Source organism: Pseudonaja textilis, chromosome 3, assembly GCF_049901715.1.
Source record: "Pseudonaja textilis isolate UNSWEBS1 chromosome 3, rPseTex1.2, whole genome shotgun sequence".
NCBI classification, from domain to species: Eukaryota; Metazoa; Chordata; class Lepidosauria; order Squamata; family Elapidae; genus Pseudonaja; species Pseudonaja textilis.
In genome coordinates, this window is record NC_141992.1 from 91,404,568 (window position 1) to 91,425,344 (window position 20,777).

The 20,777-nt window shown below is 37.1% G+C and overlaps 1 protein-coding gene across 25 annotated transcripts in view; it reads left to right on the top strand.

The window, feature by feature from the left end:
* Positions 1-20,777, top strand: part of LOC113438043 (uncharacterized) — a 109,183-nt gene that overhangs the window by 31,683 nt on the left and 56,723 nt on the right. For 13 of the 25 annotated variants that reach the window (XR_015742962.1, XR_015742973.1, XR_015742974.1 and 10 more), the window contains exons 2-3: positions 5,395-5,493; positions 6,086-6,212. The exons of 3 other annotated variants lie outside the window; for them this stretch is intronic. Coding sequence is in view for 4 of the 22 variants with exons in the window: in XM_087930357.1 (XP_087786483.1) it covers positions 5,476-5,493; positions 6,086-6,212 (145 nt within the window). In the remaining 18 variants the exon portion in view is untranslated. Of the gene's footprint in view, positions 1-5,394; positions 5,494-6,085; positions 6,213-7,144; positions 8,066-11,970; positions 12,344-14,793; positions 15,149-20,777 lie in introns of those variants that run through there. 9 more of the 25 variants (XR_015742976.1, XR_015742975.1, XR_015742965.1 and 6 more) reach the window with 5 other exon arrangements.

Sequence of the window (20,777 nt, forward strand, 5' to 3'; positions counted from 1 at the left end):
ATGATTAGAGTGGACACTTTGAGTCTAAAATATTGAACCTTTTCACAATATTCTAATTTTCTGAGATTGTGGATTTGGGATTTTCATGAGCTGTAAGCCATAATCATCTCAATTATGACAAATCATGGCTTGAACTATCTTGTTTTGCATGTAATGAGTCTATCTCATATATTAGGTTCACCTTTTAAGTTGGATTGCTGAAATAAATGAACTTTTTCACCAGAGGTGGTATTCAGCAGGTTCTGACCAGTTCTGGAGAACAGGTAGCAGAAATTTTGAGTAGTTCGGAGAACCGGTAGCGGAAATTTTGAGTAGTTTGGAATACCATGTCTGACTGGCCCCACTCCCATTTCTTCTCTGCCTCTTGAGTCCCAGCTGATCAGCTGGGTCTTCTTTTGTTGCCCTGCACAGGAGAACGGAGCTGGAAAGCAGGTTATTGGGGTGGGGAGGGAGGATTTTGCAGTAATCTTCCCCCTGGAGTGAGGAGGGAATGGGTTTTTTTCAATATTCTTCCTCTGCCATGCCCACCAAGCCACATCCACCAAGCCACACCCATGGAACTGGTTGGAAAAATATTTGAATTCCACCACTGTTTTGCACAATATTCTAATTTTTCAAGTTTCATCTGTAAGTTTGCAAGAAGCAGTACACCAAGCAGATTGGATGCTTTCTTTACAGGAACATAACTTTATATAAAGAACAGTTAAAACAACTCTAAATCAGAATGTCTTGTTTGTTTAAATGCATGCACCATATTGATTTTTTTTGACGGTTTCCTAAGCCACACTAGTCAAGCTAGTCTGGTGCTAACTTTCCAGCCAGTAAGGGGGTTCCAAGGAGTGTTCTCACTCCCTTCATAGATCTATTAAGATCCAGGGCATTTCTAGTTATTTTCTGCATTCAGAACCAAAGATTGAGGGTAGGTCTACTTTACTAGCAATAATTATATAGATGTACAAATAGATTTGCATAGACAGAAGAATAACTTCACACAACTGTAACTACTGAACTCAATGGCTGGAATCTCCATATTCAGAAGTTGCTCACTAGCCCCCTTACATAACTTTAGAGTTTCCTTCAAAGGAGCTATTCACTTTCAATAACACAGTCTAACTCTTCCTTTGGCAAATAATATTCAGTTGCTTTGCAAAAAGAAAAGTTTCACTTCTGGAGATCTGAACTCTCTTGGACTTCCTTACTGGCTTTTCTAGATCTGGTTACTTCCTGTCAATTCTTTGGTTCTCTCTCCCAGACACCACATACTAAGCACTTCTCACTTGGCATCAGTCCTCTTTCCAATTGACATTGGATTGATCCCCCCCAAATCCACCTGTATTAACCCAAGTTACAGGAAGGTGGAAAAAATAGAGTACTTTTTCCAGTCACTTTTAACTCATGAGTCATATTTATTTCCTTGTTTGTTACTTATATAGACTGCCACAATGCTAAAGGATTCCTAGCAGTTCACAAAGATAAAATTTTAAAGAACACGCACATAAAAATAATGCATAATACTCAAAATACAGTCCAAATAAACATGAAGTAAATTATGTAAGCAACCAATTAGTAAACCCAGACAATATGACATCATAACCCAAACACCCTCTGATCTCCTTCCAGAAAGCAGTCGAAGTGGGAGGCATTCCAAAGGACCATCTGTCTCCCCTTTCACCCTCAAGTGGCACCTTCTCTCAACTAGATTGAATTGCCTGAGCCAAAAAGCAATGGAAGACCAGCCATATAGGGCTTTATAGGTCAGCACCAACATTTTAAATTGTAACTGAAAGCTCATAGATAATAAGTGCAGAACCCACAGCACTGAGTAATGCATTCCTACCAATAAACCCCAACTTTTTATTTTATTTTATTATTTTTATTTTATTTGTTTATCAAACATGCGCAAGATAACAAGTATAGGTTATTTATTAGCATATATGCTGCTAGGTTCTGAACCAACGGAAGCTTCCAAATGCAGTTCCCAGTAAAGGTAGTTCCTATAGAACAGGGGTGTCAACTCAAGGCCTGTGGGCCAGATCCAGCCCATGGGGTGCTTAGATATATCTCATGGGGCTTTCCTGGAAATAGCAAAGGACTGGCCTGCAGAGCATCTTCCAGTGAAAATGGAGCTAAGGAGGGTCATGTGTGGCCCTCCTGAACTCCATTTTTGCTGGCAGAAGGTTGCAGGAAGCCATCACAACCAAAAATGGAGCTTGGAAGCCTGTTTTTGCTGGCAGAGCACTCAGGCCACCATCTGCACCCCCAACACAAGTGATGTTGAGCTGGCCGCACCTACCCTGGCCATGCCTACCCCTAGCCCCCAAGGTCAAATAACCCTGATATGGCCCTCAATGAAATTGAATTTGACACTCCTGCTGTAAAGCATTGCAAAGGTCTGTGCAGTGATGAGGACATGAGTCATTGTGGCGATATCCTCCTACCTAAGGTAGGGCTGCACACCAGCCAACAATAGGCTTCCCAGACTGCTGCCTGCACCTGCTGTTCCAGTAGGATCTATGTATCCAGGAGGATCCCCAAATAATAAAGCTACTTCTAAAGGGGGCAATGACATCCTAACAAAAGAGACCTCTGTAGCAAACAAGCCAATGGTCAGATGGTAGCTACTTCCTACTACAATTCAGTTTAATATTCTCTTCCATCCCAACTCTCACAACCACCAGGCATTGGAACAGGACTTTAACAGCATCAGTACTATGGCCAGGAGTAATAATGTAAACCTGAATATTCTCAACATACCAATGATGCTGAATCTCAAACTCCATCAGTCCTCTTGCAGTGGCTTCATGTAGATGTTAATGAAGAGTGGGGAGAGAATTTATTCTTGCAGCAGCCTACAAGGAAATAGTCATTGAACTGTTCTTTACTTTTCAACGACCACTAACTGGAACCAACCATTTAGGAAGGAACTAAACCATTGCAACACCCTGCCCCCCCCCCACCATTCCCAATTTCCACAAGCAACACAGAAGGATAACATCTGTAGATAGAATACTGAAATCAGTTGAGAAGTCTGAAATGACCAGGATGGGTGCAGTGATTTCAAGGAGACCTAAACTGTCATCTCCATCCTATGTCCAGGCCTGAAATCTGAATAAGAGAGTCCTGATAATCTCCTCCTTCTGATCCTATGTACTTGACTCCTTACCACCACCTCAATGACTTTCCACTTTTAGGGAAAATTGAAGACCAGGCAAAAACACCTCTGGTTCCAAAGAGATCCTTTCTAGGAAAGGGAAAACTTAATCTTTGGGCTATTTGCTTTCCTAACTGGAGTATGACTTAGAGTTTGTCTCTTTCTCCCCTTACTCTTAAGATTTAATGCTGATTCCCTCTAGGTTGTTTTCCTATGTTACCCATTTCTTTCTTTTTTCTTATTTTTTCCAAATTTTGTCTCTCTGGATCAAGCCTATTTGCATCAGAGTCCCTGAGTCTATTCTTGCCCCTTCCTCTGTGTTTTTCTTGGCTCTCAGCCTACAGGTTTCCACTTATAATTCCATGCCTTTTATACTTTTTCTAAACTCCTAAGTTTTGTTTCTTCCTTTCTAGGATGAATTCTCCCCTCTTTTTGGACGTCCCCAATTCCAATTTCTTTGCAGGCTCCATTCCACCCACTAAGAAGTATCTTATTTCTGTACAGCTTCCCTTTGCAACTAAGGCCTTTTTCCTATCCCCTACTTATTTAAGGATCCTGAATATTCAGATTATTCCCTAACACCTTAGTTAATTCTTTGCTTCTCATGGCAAAGCCCTACCAATTGGCACCAGTTTCATGCATTTACCCTATTTCACCAAGGCTGCCTCCATTGTAGAGCAGGGGTATCAAACTCACGTCATAACGGTGGCGTCACATGACATATCAGGACTCCCCCCCTTCGTTAAACTGGCGTGGGTGTGGCCAATATGTGACACATCCAACCTGCTGGCTGGGAGTTTGACAGCCCTGTTGTAGAGAAATCACTACGGTACTTTAACAGCAAAATAGTTGGTTTCCTCAGGTATGGGTGGAAGAAAAGAGGCACAGAATCTTGTGAAAATAGTAGAACAAAGACGTTGCTGGGGTGTGCTTGTTACCTAACCACCTCATCAGATCTGGACATGCTTAACTCTTAAAAAAAGAAGACCCTTACTTTGTGTGTGAACTAATTGGTCAGTTACAATGTGGTGTTTTGTGTAAACACAGAATTCATTCAGGAAGCTGGTATAGTAATATTGTGCCAACTCAGCTGAAGAGTAAACAGACCATGCCTTTTTTATATTTAGCAGTAGTCTCTGAGCAAAAGCTTTATTTACTCATTTTACTTTACTTTAGCTTACTTATTCTAAAGAGGGCCAAGAAATACCTTGCTGTAAATATTTCTAAGCATCTAGCATCAGCTATGCATTTTAAGAAAAACCAATCTGTCTGAAATATTAAAGATAAATCTGTTTTATTTCAGCATTTGGTCTTAGGGCACTGGGCTCCCATTTTCTAGCCCAGTACCCTAAGAGTTCAAGTCCTGCCTTAGCAATGAAAGATAGCTGGGTGACTTTGGGCCTATCATTCTCTCTCAGATCAATCTACCTCAGAGGGTTGTTGTGGGGAAAACAGACGGATGAAGTTGTGTTGGACATTTTTGGGGCCTTGAGTTATTTGTAAATAGAGTAAAGGTGACATGTATGTATCTACAAGTGTATACACACACACATACATAATATATAAATAAATTTTCATTGATGCTTTGGTTTTATTCTCTGTTGTAATAATAAGTTCATATTGACACTGTACCCTAATATATTTTTATAATGTGTCTGCTACTGATCATTCTGCATTCATGACTGACCATAGTCATCATTTTTATTCTGTTCATTTCTTCTAGTCTGAAGCTCTGACTCTCAAAATCATGACTTTTTAATACAGCTGTGGATTGAACTAGTGGTGTTGCTTCTGTTACTTGAAACAGTTGCATTGGGTCTAGCAATGTGTCACTAGGATGAAAAACAACAAACTAGATCCAGTTATCTTTCTGGATCAAGTACAGCATGCATAAATGGCAATTTCATGGCATTTGGAGAGGCAGGAAATTAAGCTTCTACATCTAACTGGTGACTTTCTCCCAAGACACTGGCTGGCTGCTGTTAGAAGCAGATTGTTGGGCCAGATGGATTGTAGCCTGGTCGAGCAAGGCATTTTTTTTCATTCTTTAAAAATAGGTTATATAAAACATGTTATTTTCAGAAAAACTAAGACTAGGATACACATATTAGTTAATTAGTCACAACAAAGAAACATTCAGCAACATTAAGTGGAAAGAAAAAAAAAAAGGAATGAAAAAGTTGCTGCAACATATTAACTTAAAGATCGTATATTTTTCTCTATTTTCCTTATGTTCAACCCAGGAATACCACTGCTTTAGTAACCTGAAAGCAGGAAATATGGCTGCAAGATTCCAGACATGCAGAAAATGAAAAGTTGCATGGATGCATGAAGGTAGTGGGGTATGTAAAAGAAGGCATGTCTGGCAGAAAAAAATGAGAAGGAGCATTCCAGATTATAACATTCTTTGACCTTCCAGCATCTTTCACTGTTGTTGGCTGGGGCTTCTTGGATTTGTAGTTCAGCTACATCTGATGGGCTGCTACTTTCTACTTTTTGTATCACTCCTTAATCTCTCATCACCACTTCCAATATTTAATTTCACTTCAGTGTGATCAGAAAACTAGATCACAAGAGTGATGCAATGTGAGATCACCTATGGTTCCACTATGCCACGAGGCTTTCATCAGGCTTCACACACTGAGCCAATTAATTTCACTATCTCAGTTCATCTTCGGAAAGACAGGGAAAATACTGCACAGAAAGTTGCATTGTGTTTTATCTAGGGGCAGTGTGGAAACAGTTTCCCTACTTGTGGAAATTTCTACTTTAGCTCAACCCTGACCTGAGGGATTCTCCTTCCCTCTAAAGTAAACATATTGCTTTGCCATTGTTCCCTCATTGCTTTCTGGTTTTTCTAAGGGGCAGCTTTGCTTTCTCCTGAAGTCATGGGTGTGTAGTTGTTGATTGTTTACTTTTTTAATCACTGTACAGAGCAAATACAATGATGGAACAACAAAAGAAGGCAGGGAACAGATTAGCCTGTCAGCATTCACACCCCTTTGCTGGTTATCTGGAATGGGAGAATCGGTCATTTTGCAAACAGGTGTTTATGCAATGAGTATGTATGCATATTTATTTATTCATTATTTATTTATGCATATTTATACAAAAATATGGCCATTTATAAATAAATGCAATGGGTGTAAATGCATAGACAAAAGTAGGCTTGATTAATAATAGCTGCAATCATGGAAACCTCCCATTGATAAAGAGTACTTTTGTCACTTACACCAACAATGTTGGTGTCAGGTTTCCAAGTAATGAATTCCATGTTAAAAGAAAAATAACGAAGTCCATCTTCAAAAAGATTTCTTTTATTTAGGAAAGCATCAAATTGGCAAAGTCCATGGTAATTCCAGATCTGACCCAACCCGGAATTACCCCACAATATTAGAAGTTAGAAACAACCCTCAAAAGTCACATTCTCCAATAGAAGTCATTCAACATTGCTTGATGTCATAAATCTCCACCTTCAGGGGCCCCAGCACAGACAGCTTATTTCTCACAGGAAAGAAGATCACCTAGTCATAACACTCTCTTTATCTCCACTCCTCCCCCCTTAGAATGTGTCAAACCTGAAACCCTTCTCCCATCACTATCACAGAGAAAATAAGAAAAAGAACATTTACTAAGACAAACTAAAATGGCTACACTTATGTCAATTTCTGGCTTGACAGTTGGTTTTGTTGCATATAAACAAAAGGCTTCTAGTCAATATTTTAGGGAACATAAAATGTTATACTTCCGTACAAAGCTTCATGTTCTTTAGTGATTTGAACCCAATTAGCAGAGACTAATGTGTATCTGTGCATAGAGTATACTGCATCCTCTAAGCATCTTTCTATAAGCTCTTACAAAATGTTTGATAAACAGTTGCAAATACTTTGATCATATTGGTGAAACTATAAGCAGCCTACTTCCCTTAGGGCATGTTATTCATATTCTAATTTAGAAACTGCATCTAAACATTGCTCTGTCTTATAATTTCAGTTGATTTCCAATTAAAGAATAAGGTTCCTAGAATTGAGGACAATTTCATCATATCCAGGGAAAGTAATTCTGAACTCCCATTACTAAAGACACTTAATGAAACAGCTGAATATTAAAAGTATGCTTTTAATTCCATATGTGTAAATATCATGGAAATTATCATTCAGTCAACACTCCTGATGATTCCAGGCTGGAAAACTTATTATCTGAATTTTATAATGATCTTTAGGTTTAATTTCCACAGAGATTCCTGTTCTTCACTTAAATGTTTTCTCTTCACTGGAACATTTCCCTGTGGAATAAAGAGTGGTTATTACAAGAGCTAAGACTGTTTCTTAATTTCTATATCAACCCATGGTTGTGGCATATGATATAGTTAGAGATTCTATAATTAAGAATAATAGTGTTAAGGGATTCTATTAAATGAGATCATTCAACACCTCCTCACCACAGTTCCCACCCTGGATATATTATCTTTAATTTCTCCCAATGACTATACCTGAAAAGTTTTTAAATCTATAGTATGGTACATACATGCTTTTTGAGTAACTATAAACAGCATCTGTGGCTTTTGTGTGTATGGTACATGATCACTATACATGGTATCTATTATAGGTTGGACTTGGGATGTTATCAAGCTCAAAAAAGCTTTTATTTTTGCAATCCCTATAGAAAGTATACACGGCTCTAGCTTACAATTGCTTTTATTTATTTTGTAATTTGTCCTACTTATGATCCATCAAGACATCCAAAATCTTTTCTAGTGGTGATGGTGGTTTTCATCTTCCTGGTACTGATATCCTTGATTTTTCCTACTCAGATGAAGGACTTGTTACTGCTTAAATTCTGTTTGATTTGGCCTGTTTGATTTGGCCCATTTTTCCAGCCTGTCAAATCCTGCTGAATCTTATAAAGATCCTATGTTGTTTCCTATTCCTCTCTATTTTTATGCTGTCCACAGATTTGATAAACATATTTTATAACTTTTTACAGGGCTTAAAGTGGAGGTATGCAATATGCTATTGAACATCTTCCAGACTGATGTGGAGTCAATGACATATACCCACTGGGTATATGTCTTGGATCCTTGATTTTTCCTCCTGTTTTCTTTCCCCCATTTTAAAAATAGAAACAATATTTCCCTTCCTCAATTCTTTTCTAGACTTCTAGGGAAATTCTCAATGATTTCTCTAAGATCACAGAAGGGGGTTCCATCCACAAGCTCCTCAAAGACCTTCAGCTCTTATTGGCTTACATTTTGAAGCTGAAACTTGTTTATGGTGGCTACAGCTCCCTAATCATCTCTTCACCTACATGGGGTTGACATTCCTTCTTTTTTCTCAGTGGCTCTGTTTAGGTTCAACTAGAGACAATTCCTCATTTGGGAGAAGTCTGAAACCAAACAGAAGTTGACAAGCTCTGCCTTTTTTCCTGTAACTTGTGATCATCCTCTAAGAACTGGTGTCCCTTTTGCTTCAGAATTCTTACTGCTAACCCCACCCTCCCCCAAATCCCCTTTCATTGTTGTTAGCATCCGTTGTGAGTTTAAGTTCAAGTTTGCTCACTTCCTTTCTAGACTTTCTTTTTCACAAGTAGTACTTACTTGCTGATCTTCTTAGCCATTACATCTATTTTCCATTGTCTATAAGCTAAAAATTTGTATGCATCCTCTGTAATTTTTCTAAACTCCATTTTTCCCCTCCCGGGAGGGTGTACAATTACATTTCCAATATCTTAGTTTTGAGAAGTCCTCCATCTTCCCATGCTCCACTTGACTCGAAGAGTTCAGTTTGTGGAATTCCATTTTGTCCTTCTCAGCTTCATGAAGAAGAGGGGTTCATGCATGAAATAAGTTATTATACAAACAGAATGTCCTGTTTTCATGTCCTCAAAAAGTTACTTATTTCTCCAAGGCCTATGAACTGAACTCTTGAGGATAGCTGACACATTTTGCCTAACACTACAGAGTATGCCTTGGAATCTTACTGACCTTTAAGCTGCATGCCAGAACTCCATTTGAAAGAATAAGTGAAACCAGGACAAAATAATATTATTAATTTACATTTAAACATAATAAAAAGTAATTATTTTTTCTGTGTAAAGCAAAAGTAAGGTTTTTTTACTATGATAATTCCTCCAATATTTAATAATATTTTTTCCCACATTTGAAATTACAATTTGAATGAAATATTTTGGTGTATTCTGGAGGAAGGGATAAAATAAATAAATAACGGTATTAAATTTATTATTTTTTTCTTAACTTCATCTTTTTTTCTGTTCAGCAGTTCAACTTTTTTTTGGGGGGGGGGGGGGAAGAGGGCAACAATATTAATTCAAAATGTTGCCTTGCATTCTTTCTACATTGGCTATTAAGTATTACATTTCAAATTTGACAATTTGTTCATTATTTATTTATTAAATTTATATGGCCACCCAACTCACACATAGGTGACTCTGGGTAGCTTATAACATTGAAAAATCCACTACATGAAAAACTCACAAATGCACATCCCTATGGCAGCAAGAATACTATCAAATCAATCACTTGATTTAGTCCGCCTCCATTTGTGGTTCCCAAGTCCCCTGAGAGAACCACATTTTTAGGACCGTTTGGAAAAGCAATAAATTGGGGGCCAACTGTACCTCCAGAGAAATGATGGTCCATAGAAAAGGAGCCATCAACCAATGGGACCTGTAATATACCCTGCCTTCATATCCTCATGGGGTGGGTGGATGTAATAGTGGATAAGTGGTCCTTCAAATAGCCTGGCCCAAACTATTTGAGATTTAAAGATGATAGCCAACACCTTGAATTGTACTTGGAATCAGACAGGAGTAAATGCATGGAGAACAAGAGAAAAAAAAACCTTCAGCCCTTGGGGAATGACTAAAAGAGCTGTTATACTTGGCTTAGAGAAAAGAGGACAAAACTCTACACTGTCATGCCAAAGATGAATCAAACATATTGACTATTATTGCTAAAGGCAAAACTACGTCAAGAGTATGGAATTGGAGCTATAAAATATCTGGAAAAATTTATTTATGAAATGGATCATCTTCCTCACATCTGCCAGGGATGTTATATTTGCATTCTATATTAACCAGGTGACTTCAGCATATTTAGCAAAAGTATACTAGCAGAATAATATTTGTTGCATTGCATTCTCCTGGAGTGGAATTTTAGTCCACTTGCCTGGAAGAATATTTATTGACTCAAGGCAGGAAACTCCGGAAGATAAGACATTCATATTCAGAATAATATGCCTGCCAGATATTCTGCAAAATATTGAAATATCCTGTAGAAAGGGAATACATGATATCTGATTCAGAATAGATCAATAAAGAAACAAGATGGTGATTTTAAAGCTAAACCTGTTTCTAGGCATGCAATCCTGTGAAAGAACACTAAAGCAAGTTTTTACTTGAGTAATTTGTTGCACAGACACAACATCCAATAAAATAATTTATTTTTGCTAATCTCCCAGAATTCTGAAACTTGTACATAAAAAAGCATTTCATCTGAGATGTGTGTAAAGTTTGCCAAAGTTTTATACATATGTCAAAAGCACACTCCTATATCATTTTTTTAAATTGTCAGAATAATCTTCCTGAAGATCAAACAAAAATTTCTCTTCCCTTTCCAGTTCCATTCAGTGTCTTATTTTCATCAAATGTAGTTTCTCATCCTCTACTGCAAAGTAAGAATTTTGTTTTATCAAAACAATTATTCAAGGAAACTCCCAATATTCTTATTCCAGCAAATGATGTCCAGATGCAAAATATAAACTGAGAGAGTTGACATCTTGCTCCCATCATAATCTTATTTCAAAATACAATGAAGACCTTTGAGGGGGAAAAAACAGTAACTCAGATTGGGGTTTTTATAGCATTGAAATAATGAGAAATATATGAGTTTTTCTTGAGAATTGGGAGAAGACATTCTAAAGGATTTCTAAATCTGTAAGCATAACACATCCTCCCCAATAATTTGCTAATTGGAAACATGAGCAACAGCTTTCTAAAGATTTACCAGAAGGAGCAACCAGTGAGTCATTCTACTGCTTATACACGACAAGCAGGAGATGATGAGCTGTCTAGGTGGGTGGGTGGCTAAGCTGCACGATTCATTTTTGGCAAGCTGAATGTTGAGGCGTGCTTCTCCATACTGTGGCTATATGCTTCACACCACAGTAGAATGGTTTTCCCCTCTTAGCATGTTTGATCTCCAGAGAATGAGACATATTTATGAATAAATTAGAATGCACTTCATATTAGGCACTGAAGAGGAACTGATTGAGGCATCTGTTTTTTACATGCATCTCAAACATTATTTAAATTCTTAAACACGAGGCAAACAGTTGCCCTTTTTAAAAAGTACCTATTTCAAGACTAGGGTAACTTCACAACTTAATACATGCTCCCATGGAAATTTTTAAAAAATGTGTGATGTCAATGGATTATTCACATTTTTAAAAGGATACACTACTTACTAGTGAACTATTCAAAATGAGACTCATTTTGTTGCTAATTCACAGGAAGGGGTAAGTAAATGCTCTTTTGGGGGGATGTCCCTCCAATGGCTGACCCACCAGGCTGAAGATTTGTAGAGATACATCCTCCCATAGAAGTAATTCTAGTTTGGACTTCCAGGTTGCCCAGTGTGAAGGATACCTATATAGGTTTTCCAGTTCCAACCCATGAAAGTCCATATAATTGCTGCAATGAATAGAATATTGGTCTTGGCAGAGAAGTATAGATCAGATTCCTTGCTCAACTCAGCTAATGTTCTTCTGTCTGTCAACTAATCCATCTAATTTACCTTGCAGGAGTCTGTGTGGGTAAAACTAACATCCTGGAGGAAGAACCGAATGCAATGCCACCTGTTCAATTGCTGGGCTTTCTTTCTTTCTTTCTTTCTTTCTTTCTTTCTTTCTTTCTTTCTTTCTTTCTTTCTTTCTTTCTTTCTTTCTTTCTTCTTCTCTCTCTCTCTCTCTCTCTCTCTCTCTCTCTCTCTCTCTCTCTCTCTGTCACACACACACACACACACACACACACACACTCACATCTCAGAATGTTTCTAATGGAGATTTTGAGTATCTCTTATACTATTGCTGAACTCACATGATTTTTTCATGAAAATGATGTAATCTTGTTATAACAGCAAGCACCCTTCTGCTAATCTCTGCAGCATAATTAAAGGTAACTTTAACATTTTATTCTGTTTCCACTCTTTATACTTATAAGTTTTCTCTCCTTGTATTTAAAATCTCCATTAAATCGTATATGAACTCTATGCGATCATTCTGAATCTCCTCAATTGTGCATAATGCAAAATCATCTAGAAGTAGCACAAACCTTTGTGCCTGGGTAAAATTGAACAAAATTGTATAGTGTTCCAAAAGCACACATCTGCACATAACCCTTTCAGCATCATGATGAACTAAAGTAGGAAAACCTATTCTATTTAGATAGTAGTATCACCTGGCCAATGTTTACAAAGTCCTACTGCCCTGGAAAAGATGCTACATTGCTGTCATGAGACTTGAATGGTGCTGAAAGATAAGTGGTAATTTCAGATATATCAGATTACATTCCAATATGATAAATATCTAATGTAAACAGGTTCTCAGGAGGAGAACATCTGCCCTCATGGGTTTGAGTCATGTGATGTTAAGAGCTGATAGAAATGCTGTTATCAGCTCAATTGACTTACACAAACCAGAATGAACCAACCAAAGCACTAATGTGTATGTTTATCTTACCTTGGAGGGAAAAAGTGAACTAATTTGAGTAATGTGTTTTTTTTTCATTATAACCATCTGATGCATAACTAAATGGCACTCTGTCAAAATAGGCAGACACATTAGTGGCCCAAGGTTGATCGGTCTCTTCCTACCACCTGGATAGTTAATTTGCTTGTTGTATTTCACCATTTGACCAAATATCAGATTAGGCAGGATGCATGTCTTGTGACTATGTTGTACAAGATGTTAGGGTTTGTCTATGTAAGAAAAGGGATGCAATTGTATCCCAGAATCTCAGTGGGAGGTTAATTGTTATGGTTGTACAATGCTTTGGAAGAGGTGCTTTGGAACACACTACAGTGGTCCCAGCACCCTTCCTTTGTGGATAATTAAACTGATATGCCTTTTTTCCACATGATCATGGGAAAAAAAAGAAGCAGATGCTTTTTTGACTTGCAGACAGATGTGATGCTCGTGTCTCTATGTGTTCTGAACTGTCCCTTCCAAAGCATTTCAGAAGCACTTTGCATCCTTAACAAATTTATCACTGTGACTAATTTGGCAGAGGGGAAAAGGGAGGCAGATACACACATACACATAGACAGAGAGAGAGAGAAAGAGAGAGTGGGGAGGGAGGGATGGAGAGAGGAGAGAGAGAAAGAGAGAGAGAGAGAGAGAGAGAGAGCGCTACTCAAGAACATCAGTGACTATTGTGGTTGATTGAGGATTTTGTCCTTGCTTTACTTAGTTCAGATCTTTCATCTTAACTATATTCTTTTGTATCTTCTATTTATCTTCAAGGGGTGGGCAGATTCTTACTTAGCAGAACATCCTGGCCAGTCTGGTATCCCTAAAGGGGATGTGATTGCATAGCCCTGAATGCTGAATAAATGTGTATAAGAGATTGATTTAAAAATGCAATAAAATGTTACAGAAAATTTGTATTTCTATGTCTTTTACTCTAATATGTTTTGTCTCATTTTAGTTTGCTACTTTAGTGTTTAGAAGAAAAGCCTTACCTCATTTTCCCTCATTTCATTCATATCTATATTGAATTATAAAAAAGAAGAGGTCTATCTCCACATTTTCTTCCTACTTTTTGATTCTTAAATATCTCTCCCTGCTTTTCTATTCAAATGCATCCTCGCCATTTTTGGATCTTCTCCCATCAATGATGAAATTAGGACTGTCGTATGATGCTGAACTAATATAAACTTTTACCTGACCACAAGTGTACTTGCTTCTCCTCAGGACATGTGACTAGCAAGGAGGAAGGAAGGGCCAAAGCAATTTGCAGCAATCTGAGCCATTCTCCCACTAGTACTCCCTTTGTGGAATGTTTTGGGTTTGCCTTGTTTTTCTCCATAACTCCAAGTCAAACCTATCCCATTTTCAAACTCCATCTTCCTTTGGAGGTTTCCCCCACTTCCAATCTCAAAATTGGTGCTATTCTGTTCAAGGTTTTTCTGAGTTATCTTACTGGTGTGAAGAAAGATGGACAGAATCCCAAGCCTCTTTTCATAGTTATAGAGCCAGAATGAATCATAGAGCTGGAAGGAACCATAAAAGTTGTGTAATCCAGCACCCTACTCTGTGCAGGTTGCATCAAACGTATCTGATTGAAGAACTCTTAACAAAGAAAACTCATGTGTTATGTGACAGCTCATTCCACAAATAGCAGCTGCAGTCCAGACAATTTTCCTGATGTCTTGCTTGAATCTCCTTCTGTGTAGCATTAACAGCTAGCCCATTCCTTCTTTCATGAGGCAATTTTCAGGTATTTGTAGACAGCTATCATGCCTTTTCTAAATCATCTTTTCCATAAAGTAAATGTACCATTTAGTTGTTCCTCATACAGCTTTGTTTCTAGATGCTTCACGATCTTATTCATCTTCCTTCAACCAGGGCTAGTAGCTTCAGGACTACTGGAAGAAAAGTTGTTTATCCACTGGAAATATAGAAAGGCTGAAAACATAGAAATGGTGATCTGCTCTTGCAAATTAAATCCAACAAGAAGAGGACATTTGAAAAGAATGCACTATTTCTGGGAAGAACAACATCCAGAATCAGAAACAATGTTTTTAGATCAATATTGATTATAATATGAAATAAAGTATTAACAGAAGTAGAATGAATTTAGCTCAGGGGCCACGTACTGAGCTCAAATTTAAAATTGAAATGACTTCTTCATTTGTAATTTAAGCCTATTTTATATAGAATAGTTAAACAATGCTTCCCAATTTCAACCTTCAGATTTTGAAGACAGGTATGACATTTCAGAAAAAAATTGAGACTGGATCCTTTATCCTTCTTCTTCTTTCTCTCTAGCCTTCTTCCCACATGCATGGATTTAAAAGTTTGATGCTTTTTTTCTCTGTCTCCAGCTGAAGTGATGGTCTCCACTTCATTTTTCCATTTCAGTAAAAGTAAGAGATGAAATATATAGTTTAGATATCATGCTGAGGACATAATACATTTTATTCCTAGCTACGTGCATATAATCAGTGGTGGTGCAGTGGTTAGAATGCAGTACTGTAGGCTACTTCTGCTGACTGCCAGGTGCCTGCAGTTCAGCAGTTTGAGTCTCACTGATTTAAGGTTGACTCATCCTTCCAAGGTGGGTAAAATGAGGATCCAGATTGTTGGGGTGCACTATGCTGACTCTGTAAACCACTTAGAAAGCCCTGGGAAGTGATATATAAATCTAAGTGCTATGGCTATTGTTAACAAATTAATCTCCATGCATTGAATTAGTCTCCTGGTAATAGACATAGATATATACATATATTTGCTTGGTAACAATAGTGAATAGATTTGCCACTGACTTCATGGATCATATGGTTTTCTTGTAGTGCTGGTGGACTTTCCAGTTTGACCTATAGCTTTATCAGATCTGATCCAGCATAACTTTTGTTAAGACTGGGTTACATGTCAGGTAGGATCAAGTAGATGCTGCCATCTGGCTGGGCATTTGGGAGGAGATGAAGATAATGAATCTTATGAAATTATAATCCTCCACCTTTTTTTTACAAGATGGAAATATCTTTGCGTGGGCAATTCATAAATAGTATGTGGAAGTAGTCCTTTGTGTTCTAGTACACAATACTGTGTTGCAAATATTAACAGTTTAGCTAGATAGGTTATATAAGCCAGTGTGTATGGATGACTTATGTACTTGGCCAACAATAAAGTACACTGTGAGTGCCACATCATAATATTAAGTTATTTGCTCCCTAATTCACAGGTCTAATGAAGCTAAATAATTGGAGGAAAGCCAAAATTATACATTGGGAACATTAAAAAAAAACCTCTTCATTCAATAGCTATTAACCGAGCAATAATATAGTTTGACATTCTGGTGCAAAATGAGGAATTCAAACCTATTTGAATGTAACCCTTTCAATAAACTAAATTATTGAGCTGGAAGGTGGTACAGTTTTGTAGATCTCATTGTTGTTGTTGTTTTAAGACTATGTTCCTTTTTTGGAGATTAAATGAAACTGCCATATTTTTTTTTAGAAATGGAGAGGATTAATAGCCAGATTTTTGTAGAATCATGCTCCCCTGAAGAAATGACCTATCCCTTCAGTGGATGCTGTTCTAAGAATCATTAGTATGTCTAAACATTATTTTTCCCAATCATCTTGCCAGGTAAAGTGTAAGAACATTTTCAGATTATTCATGAAAGCTTTGAATAGTTCAAATTAATTGTTTAAACTGTTGCCCAAAGGATGAAAATATTTTGCAGGCTCTATGGGTTCTCAAGACATAATGAACCCTAACTCAAGATTAACAAAGTACAATTAAAGGTAGTCCTCAATTTACAACAGTAAGACCACTTGAAGTTACAACGGCACTGAAAAAAGTGACATGGCCATTTTTCACACTTTTAACCATTGCAACTTCCCTATGGTCACATGATTTACATTTGGATGCTTGACATTTGGTTCATGTTATGATGGCTACAGTGTCCCAGGGTTATGTGATTACCTTTTGTGACCTTCTGACAAGGAAAGTCAATGGAAAAGCCAGATTCACTTAACAACTGTGATACTAATTTAAGAGCTACAATGCTTCACTTAACAAATGTGGCAAGAAAAGTTGTATAATGGGGCAAAACTCACTTAACAAATTTCTCACTTAGCAACATAAGTTTTGAGCTTAATTGTGGTTGTAAGTTGAGGACTACCTGTAATAGGCTCCCAGAACACAGAAAGGCCAAACCAACAGATTGTATGTAATAATTTACACATTATATATACAGTGCAAACTTTTTTTAGTGTGATCATTTGAAGATTCTAGGCAACAACGCTGTATTGAGTCACCATAAAAATTTCAGAACCTCCATTTCTACTGTTGCTTGCCATAAGTTAGTAAGTCTGTAGGATGAAATCTTACATTGGACTGGACATACACCATTTCACATAGAGGTTTGTTGGTTTATTTACAGTTTTTGTTGCCAGGCTATTGATTTTGTTTAGACTCACAGTATTCAGCCCTCTCAAATCCACTGTTGCACTTGTTCATTGTGCTGGATTGAATTGGTATACATCTTATTTCAATATCAGTTTTCTACAAAGAATCTATTAATAATAACTTCACATGCATCTTTATAAATTTAGCTCTACTAGTTAAAAGCAGAACATAATATAATAAAAAAATAATATAAAAAAACAAAACATGAAAAAGCAAAACACAAAAACACAAAGAAGTGAAATATTCATACCACTTAATAATACCTTGATAAGACCATACTTGGAATACTACATCCAATTTTGGTCGCCACTACATAAAAAAGATGTCGAAACTCTAGAAACAGTGCAGAGAGGAGCAATAAAGATGATTAAGGAAGTGGAGGCTAAAACGTGAAGAATGGTTTCAAAAATTTTGTAGGTCTAGTTTAATGAAAAGAAGAACGAAGGGTGATATGATAGCAGCATTCTAAGGGATTGCCACAAAGAAGAGAGGGTCAACCCATTCTCTAAAACACCCGAAGGCAGAACAAGAAGCAATGGATGGAAACTTAGCAAGGACAGAAGTAACCTAGAACTGAGGAGAAATTTCCTGACAGAACAATTAATCAGTGGAATGACCTGCCTCCAGAAGTTGGGGGTGCTCCAACAGTGGATGTTTTTTAGAAGAGATTGGAAGTCGTTTGTCTGATATGGTACAGGGTTTCCTGCCTGAGCACGGGATTGGACTAGAAGAATTCCAAGGTTCCTTTCAACTCTATTATTCTATTAAAAAGCTTATTCTGTCAATTTATTAACAAATGGGCAAGTAAGAGAGATTTAAAAAGTACCCAGTTTTACTATAGCTCTAAAGAAATATCAGTCTACTACACATTTGTTGCCATTTGTTATATTTCCAAGAATTTATTCTATCTAGTCAATGATAAAATTCACCCAGAATCCCTCTGAGAGTAAGATGGATGGTGTCTAAATTTAAATAAATAAAAATGAAATAATAAATAAATAAATTTTTAAATAAGTAAAAGTAAAATAAAATCTAGATTATTTTAGTGCTGTGTCCAATAGCATTTTGACAAGCTGTGGCAATGTCAAAATGATGATGTGTATAATAATTTATCTTGCAGATATTGCAATCATATCCCTATGTCATGACAACTAGTGTATGTATGTAAATCAAGGCATTGCACATTATATATGTCATCCTTTCCAGAGATATGTCCTAGCTACACAGGAAAGCAGAAGAAGTTTAATAAAGTGATGAAACACCTGCACAGGACATTTAGAGTTAATAATTTGCCTTTTCAGGGGCTGTGGATAACTTTTATTTCTCTATCCCAATGGCACAGCTATATATCCCTATGGAAACTCAATTATATCATCTGACAAACCAGATAATGGTTTGTTTATTTAATAAAGTTTATTTGCTTGTTTCACTTTGGCCTCCTCTTCTGAGGTAATACAGACCCAGTCTCCAGGTGACTTAGTTGCTGATCACTTTGATGAAGCTCAATGACCATTCTTTGTGTTTGAATTGTTTTAGCTTAGCGTTCTATCTTTGGGTTGTTGTTGTTTTTTTGTTCAGCACAATTAGTTCCTTATTTTATGCTTCCGGCTGGTGTATAAAATCATGATATCTTGTGCTTACTGGCTCCAAAATGCAGCTTTTTTACCAACAGAACATGATCACAAGTGGAGGTGGGTTTCTACCAGTTCTGTCCACCTCTGTAGAACCGGTAACTCTGAAGAGCAGCAGACATAGAACCGGTTCTATGTCTGCTGATGTTTTTGCTCACCCGCCCACCTGGCCTCTTACCTGATCTTTATTTCCTGTTTTTTTCAACTTCAGCTGCCATGCGAGGCACAACTGCAGTAAAAAAGCAGGAAAAAAGGGATTTTTCAAAGGCTGCTTTTCTGCACACAGCGTGCTGATGACGATTTACAGGCATGCGCCAGCAGTGTGCACATCGTAAATCACTGAACCTCGTAAATCATTGAACTGGTAGTTAACCCTGTCGGAGCCCACTCCTGATCACAAGGTTTGGACACTTAAAATCGGAATTTTTGGGCTACAAGTTTCAGTATTTTTTTTCTGAATATTTGGATTTAAGAATCTGTAAAAGTTTTGATTTTCATTACTTGTGTAATTAACAGTCCACAGGCAAAGTTAAAGTATCTGGGCCTTGTGTTTAAAGTCCTACCATGTTCTGATGGTAAAAGCTGTTCTATGAAGCCAGTTGCTTGCATATTCAACTTAGATAGAATGAAAATAGACTTTATACAGGTTTTATGATAATGCCCATGAATTTATTTTAGTCAATGAAAGTCAATGTTCTCATTTTGTTTATCTCATTCATTGTTAACCACTTTTTTCTTTCTTTTTACTAAGTTGCACTTTTACAACATGTCTGAGATTGTATGTATCTTATTTCTACTCTACCCAGTGACCTAGATAAAAAATATAACTTTCTGTACTTTCTTTGGATCAACATGTTCTTGCTCAACTGGAAAGAGAAATTGATTTTTCCTGTGACATCAGCTGTGGTATTAGCTTACTCATGTTCTTTTATTAAGCTGAAGCTGATCATGCACACTATAATCGTTATGTAACAGATGGATTACAAATGAGAAACATTATGTGCCATATAGCATTGGATCTGGACTGATTTTATTTGTTTGTTTGTTTGTTTATGTGCCTTCACATCATTGTGGAGGAAAAATATTTTTTAAAGGTTATATGGCTCCATTTTGAGGTTTCTTGGGGATTTCCATTCCTGATCTAGCTATTTGACTGGAAGAGTTTTCCCAATCTTTTGCCACCGATCATTTATAAGAAGAAATGTATCATCCTGCATAGATAATAATATTTTCTCTGTTTTAATCAACATCCTTTTAATACAGTGATTTGTATTTTGGCTCTATGATTATTTGTGCCTTGTTAAGCATATCAACATTCAGGAAATTTATAGAGCTGGAGCTGTTATCTGAAGCTATGGTCTGGATCAGGACAACAGTTAATGGGCTGTACTATTTGAGTAAGGGAATTCCTGCAGTGTCTCTGACAAAATATAGGGCTTTGGGCTTAAACCACATTGGCAGAATGCAGAAGAAGAATTTGCCTGTGGTAAGATTCTAATTTAAAGATTTCAAATTTTAATCCAGAAAAGAGATTAATGGAATTAGTCGCTATTTTATCCTTTCAGGCAAACCAACCTTAGAACAAACTAAAAGATTAAACACTCCCTCAGTTCATGCTAGCATGAATCACGAATATGCAATTTTCCTTGGTGGTAATGCAGAAGTGGTTTCTACCATTTTTTTCTACTTCTCAATAGAAGTAGCCTACAATTCCTGCTAGAAATCTGCTGTTTAGTAGGATACAAAAATGGAATACCTGCAGAGTTTCTTTTTTGCCCCTCT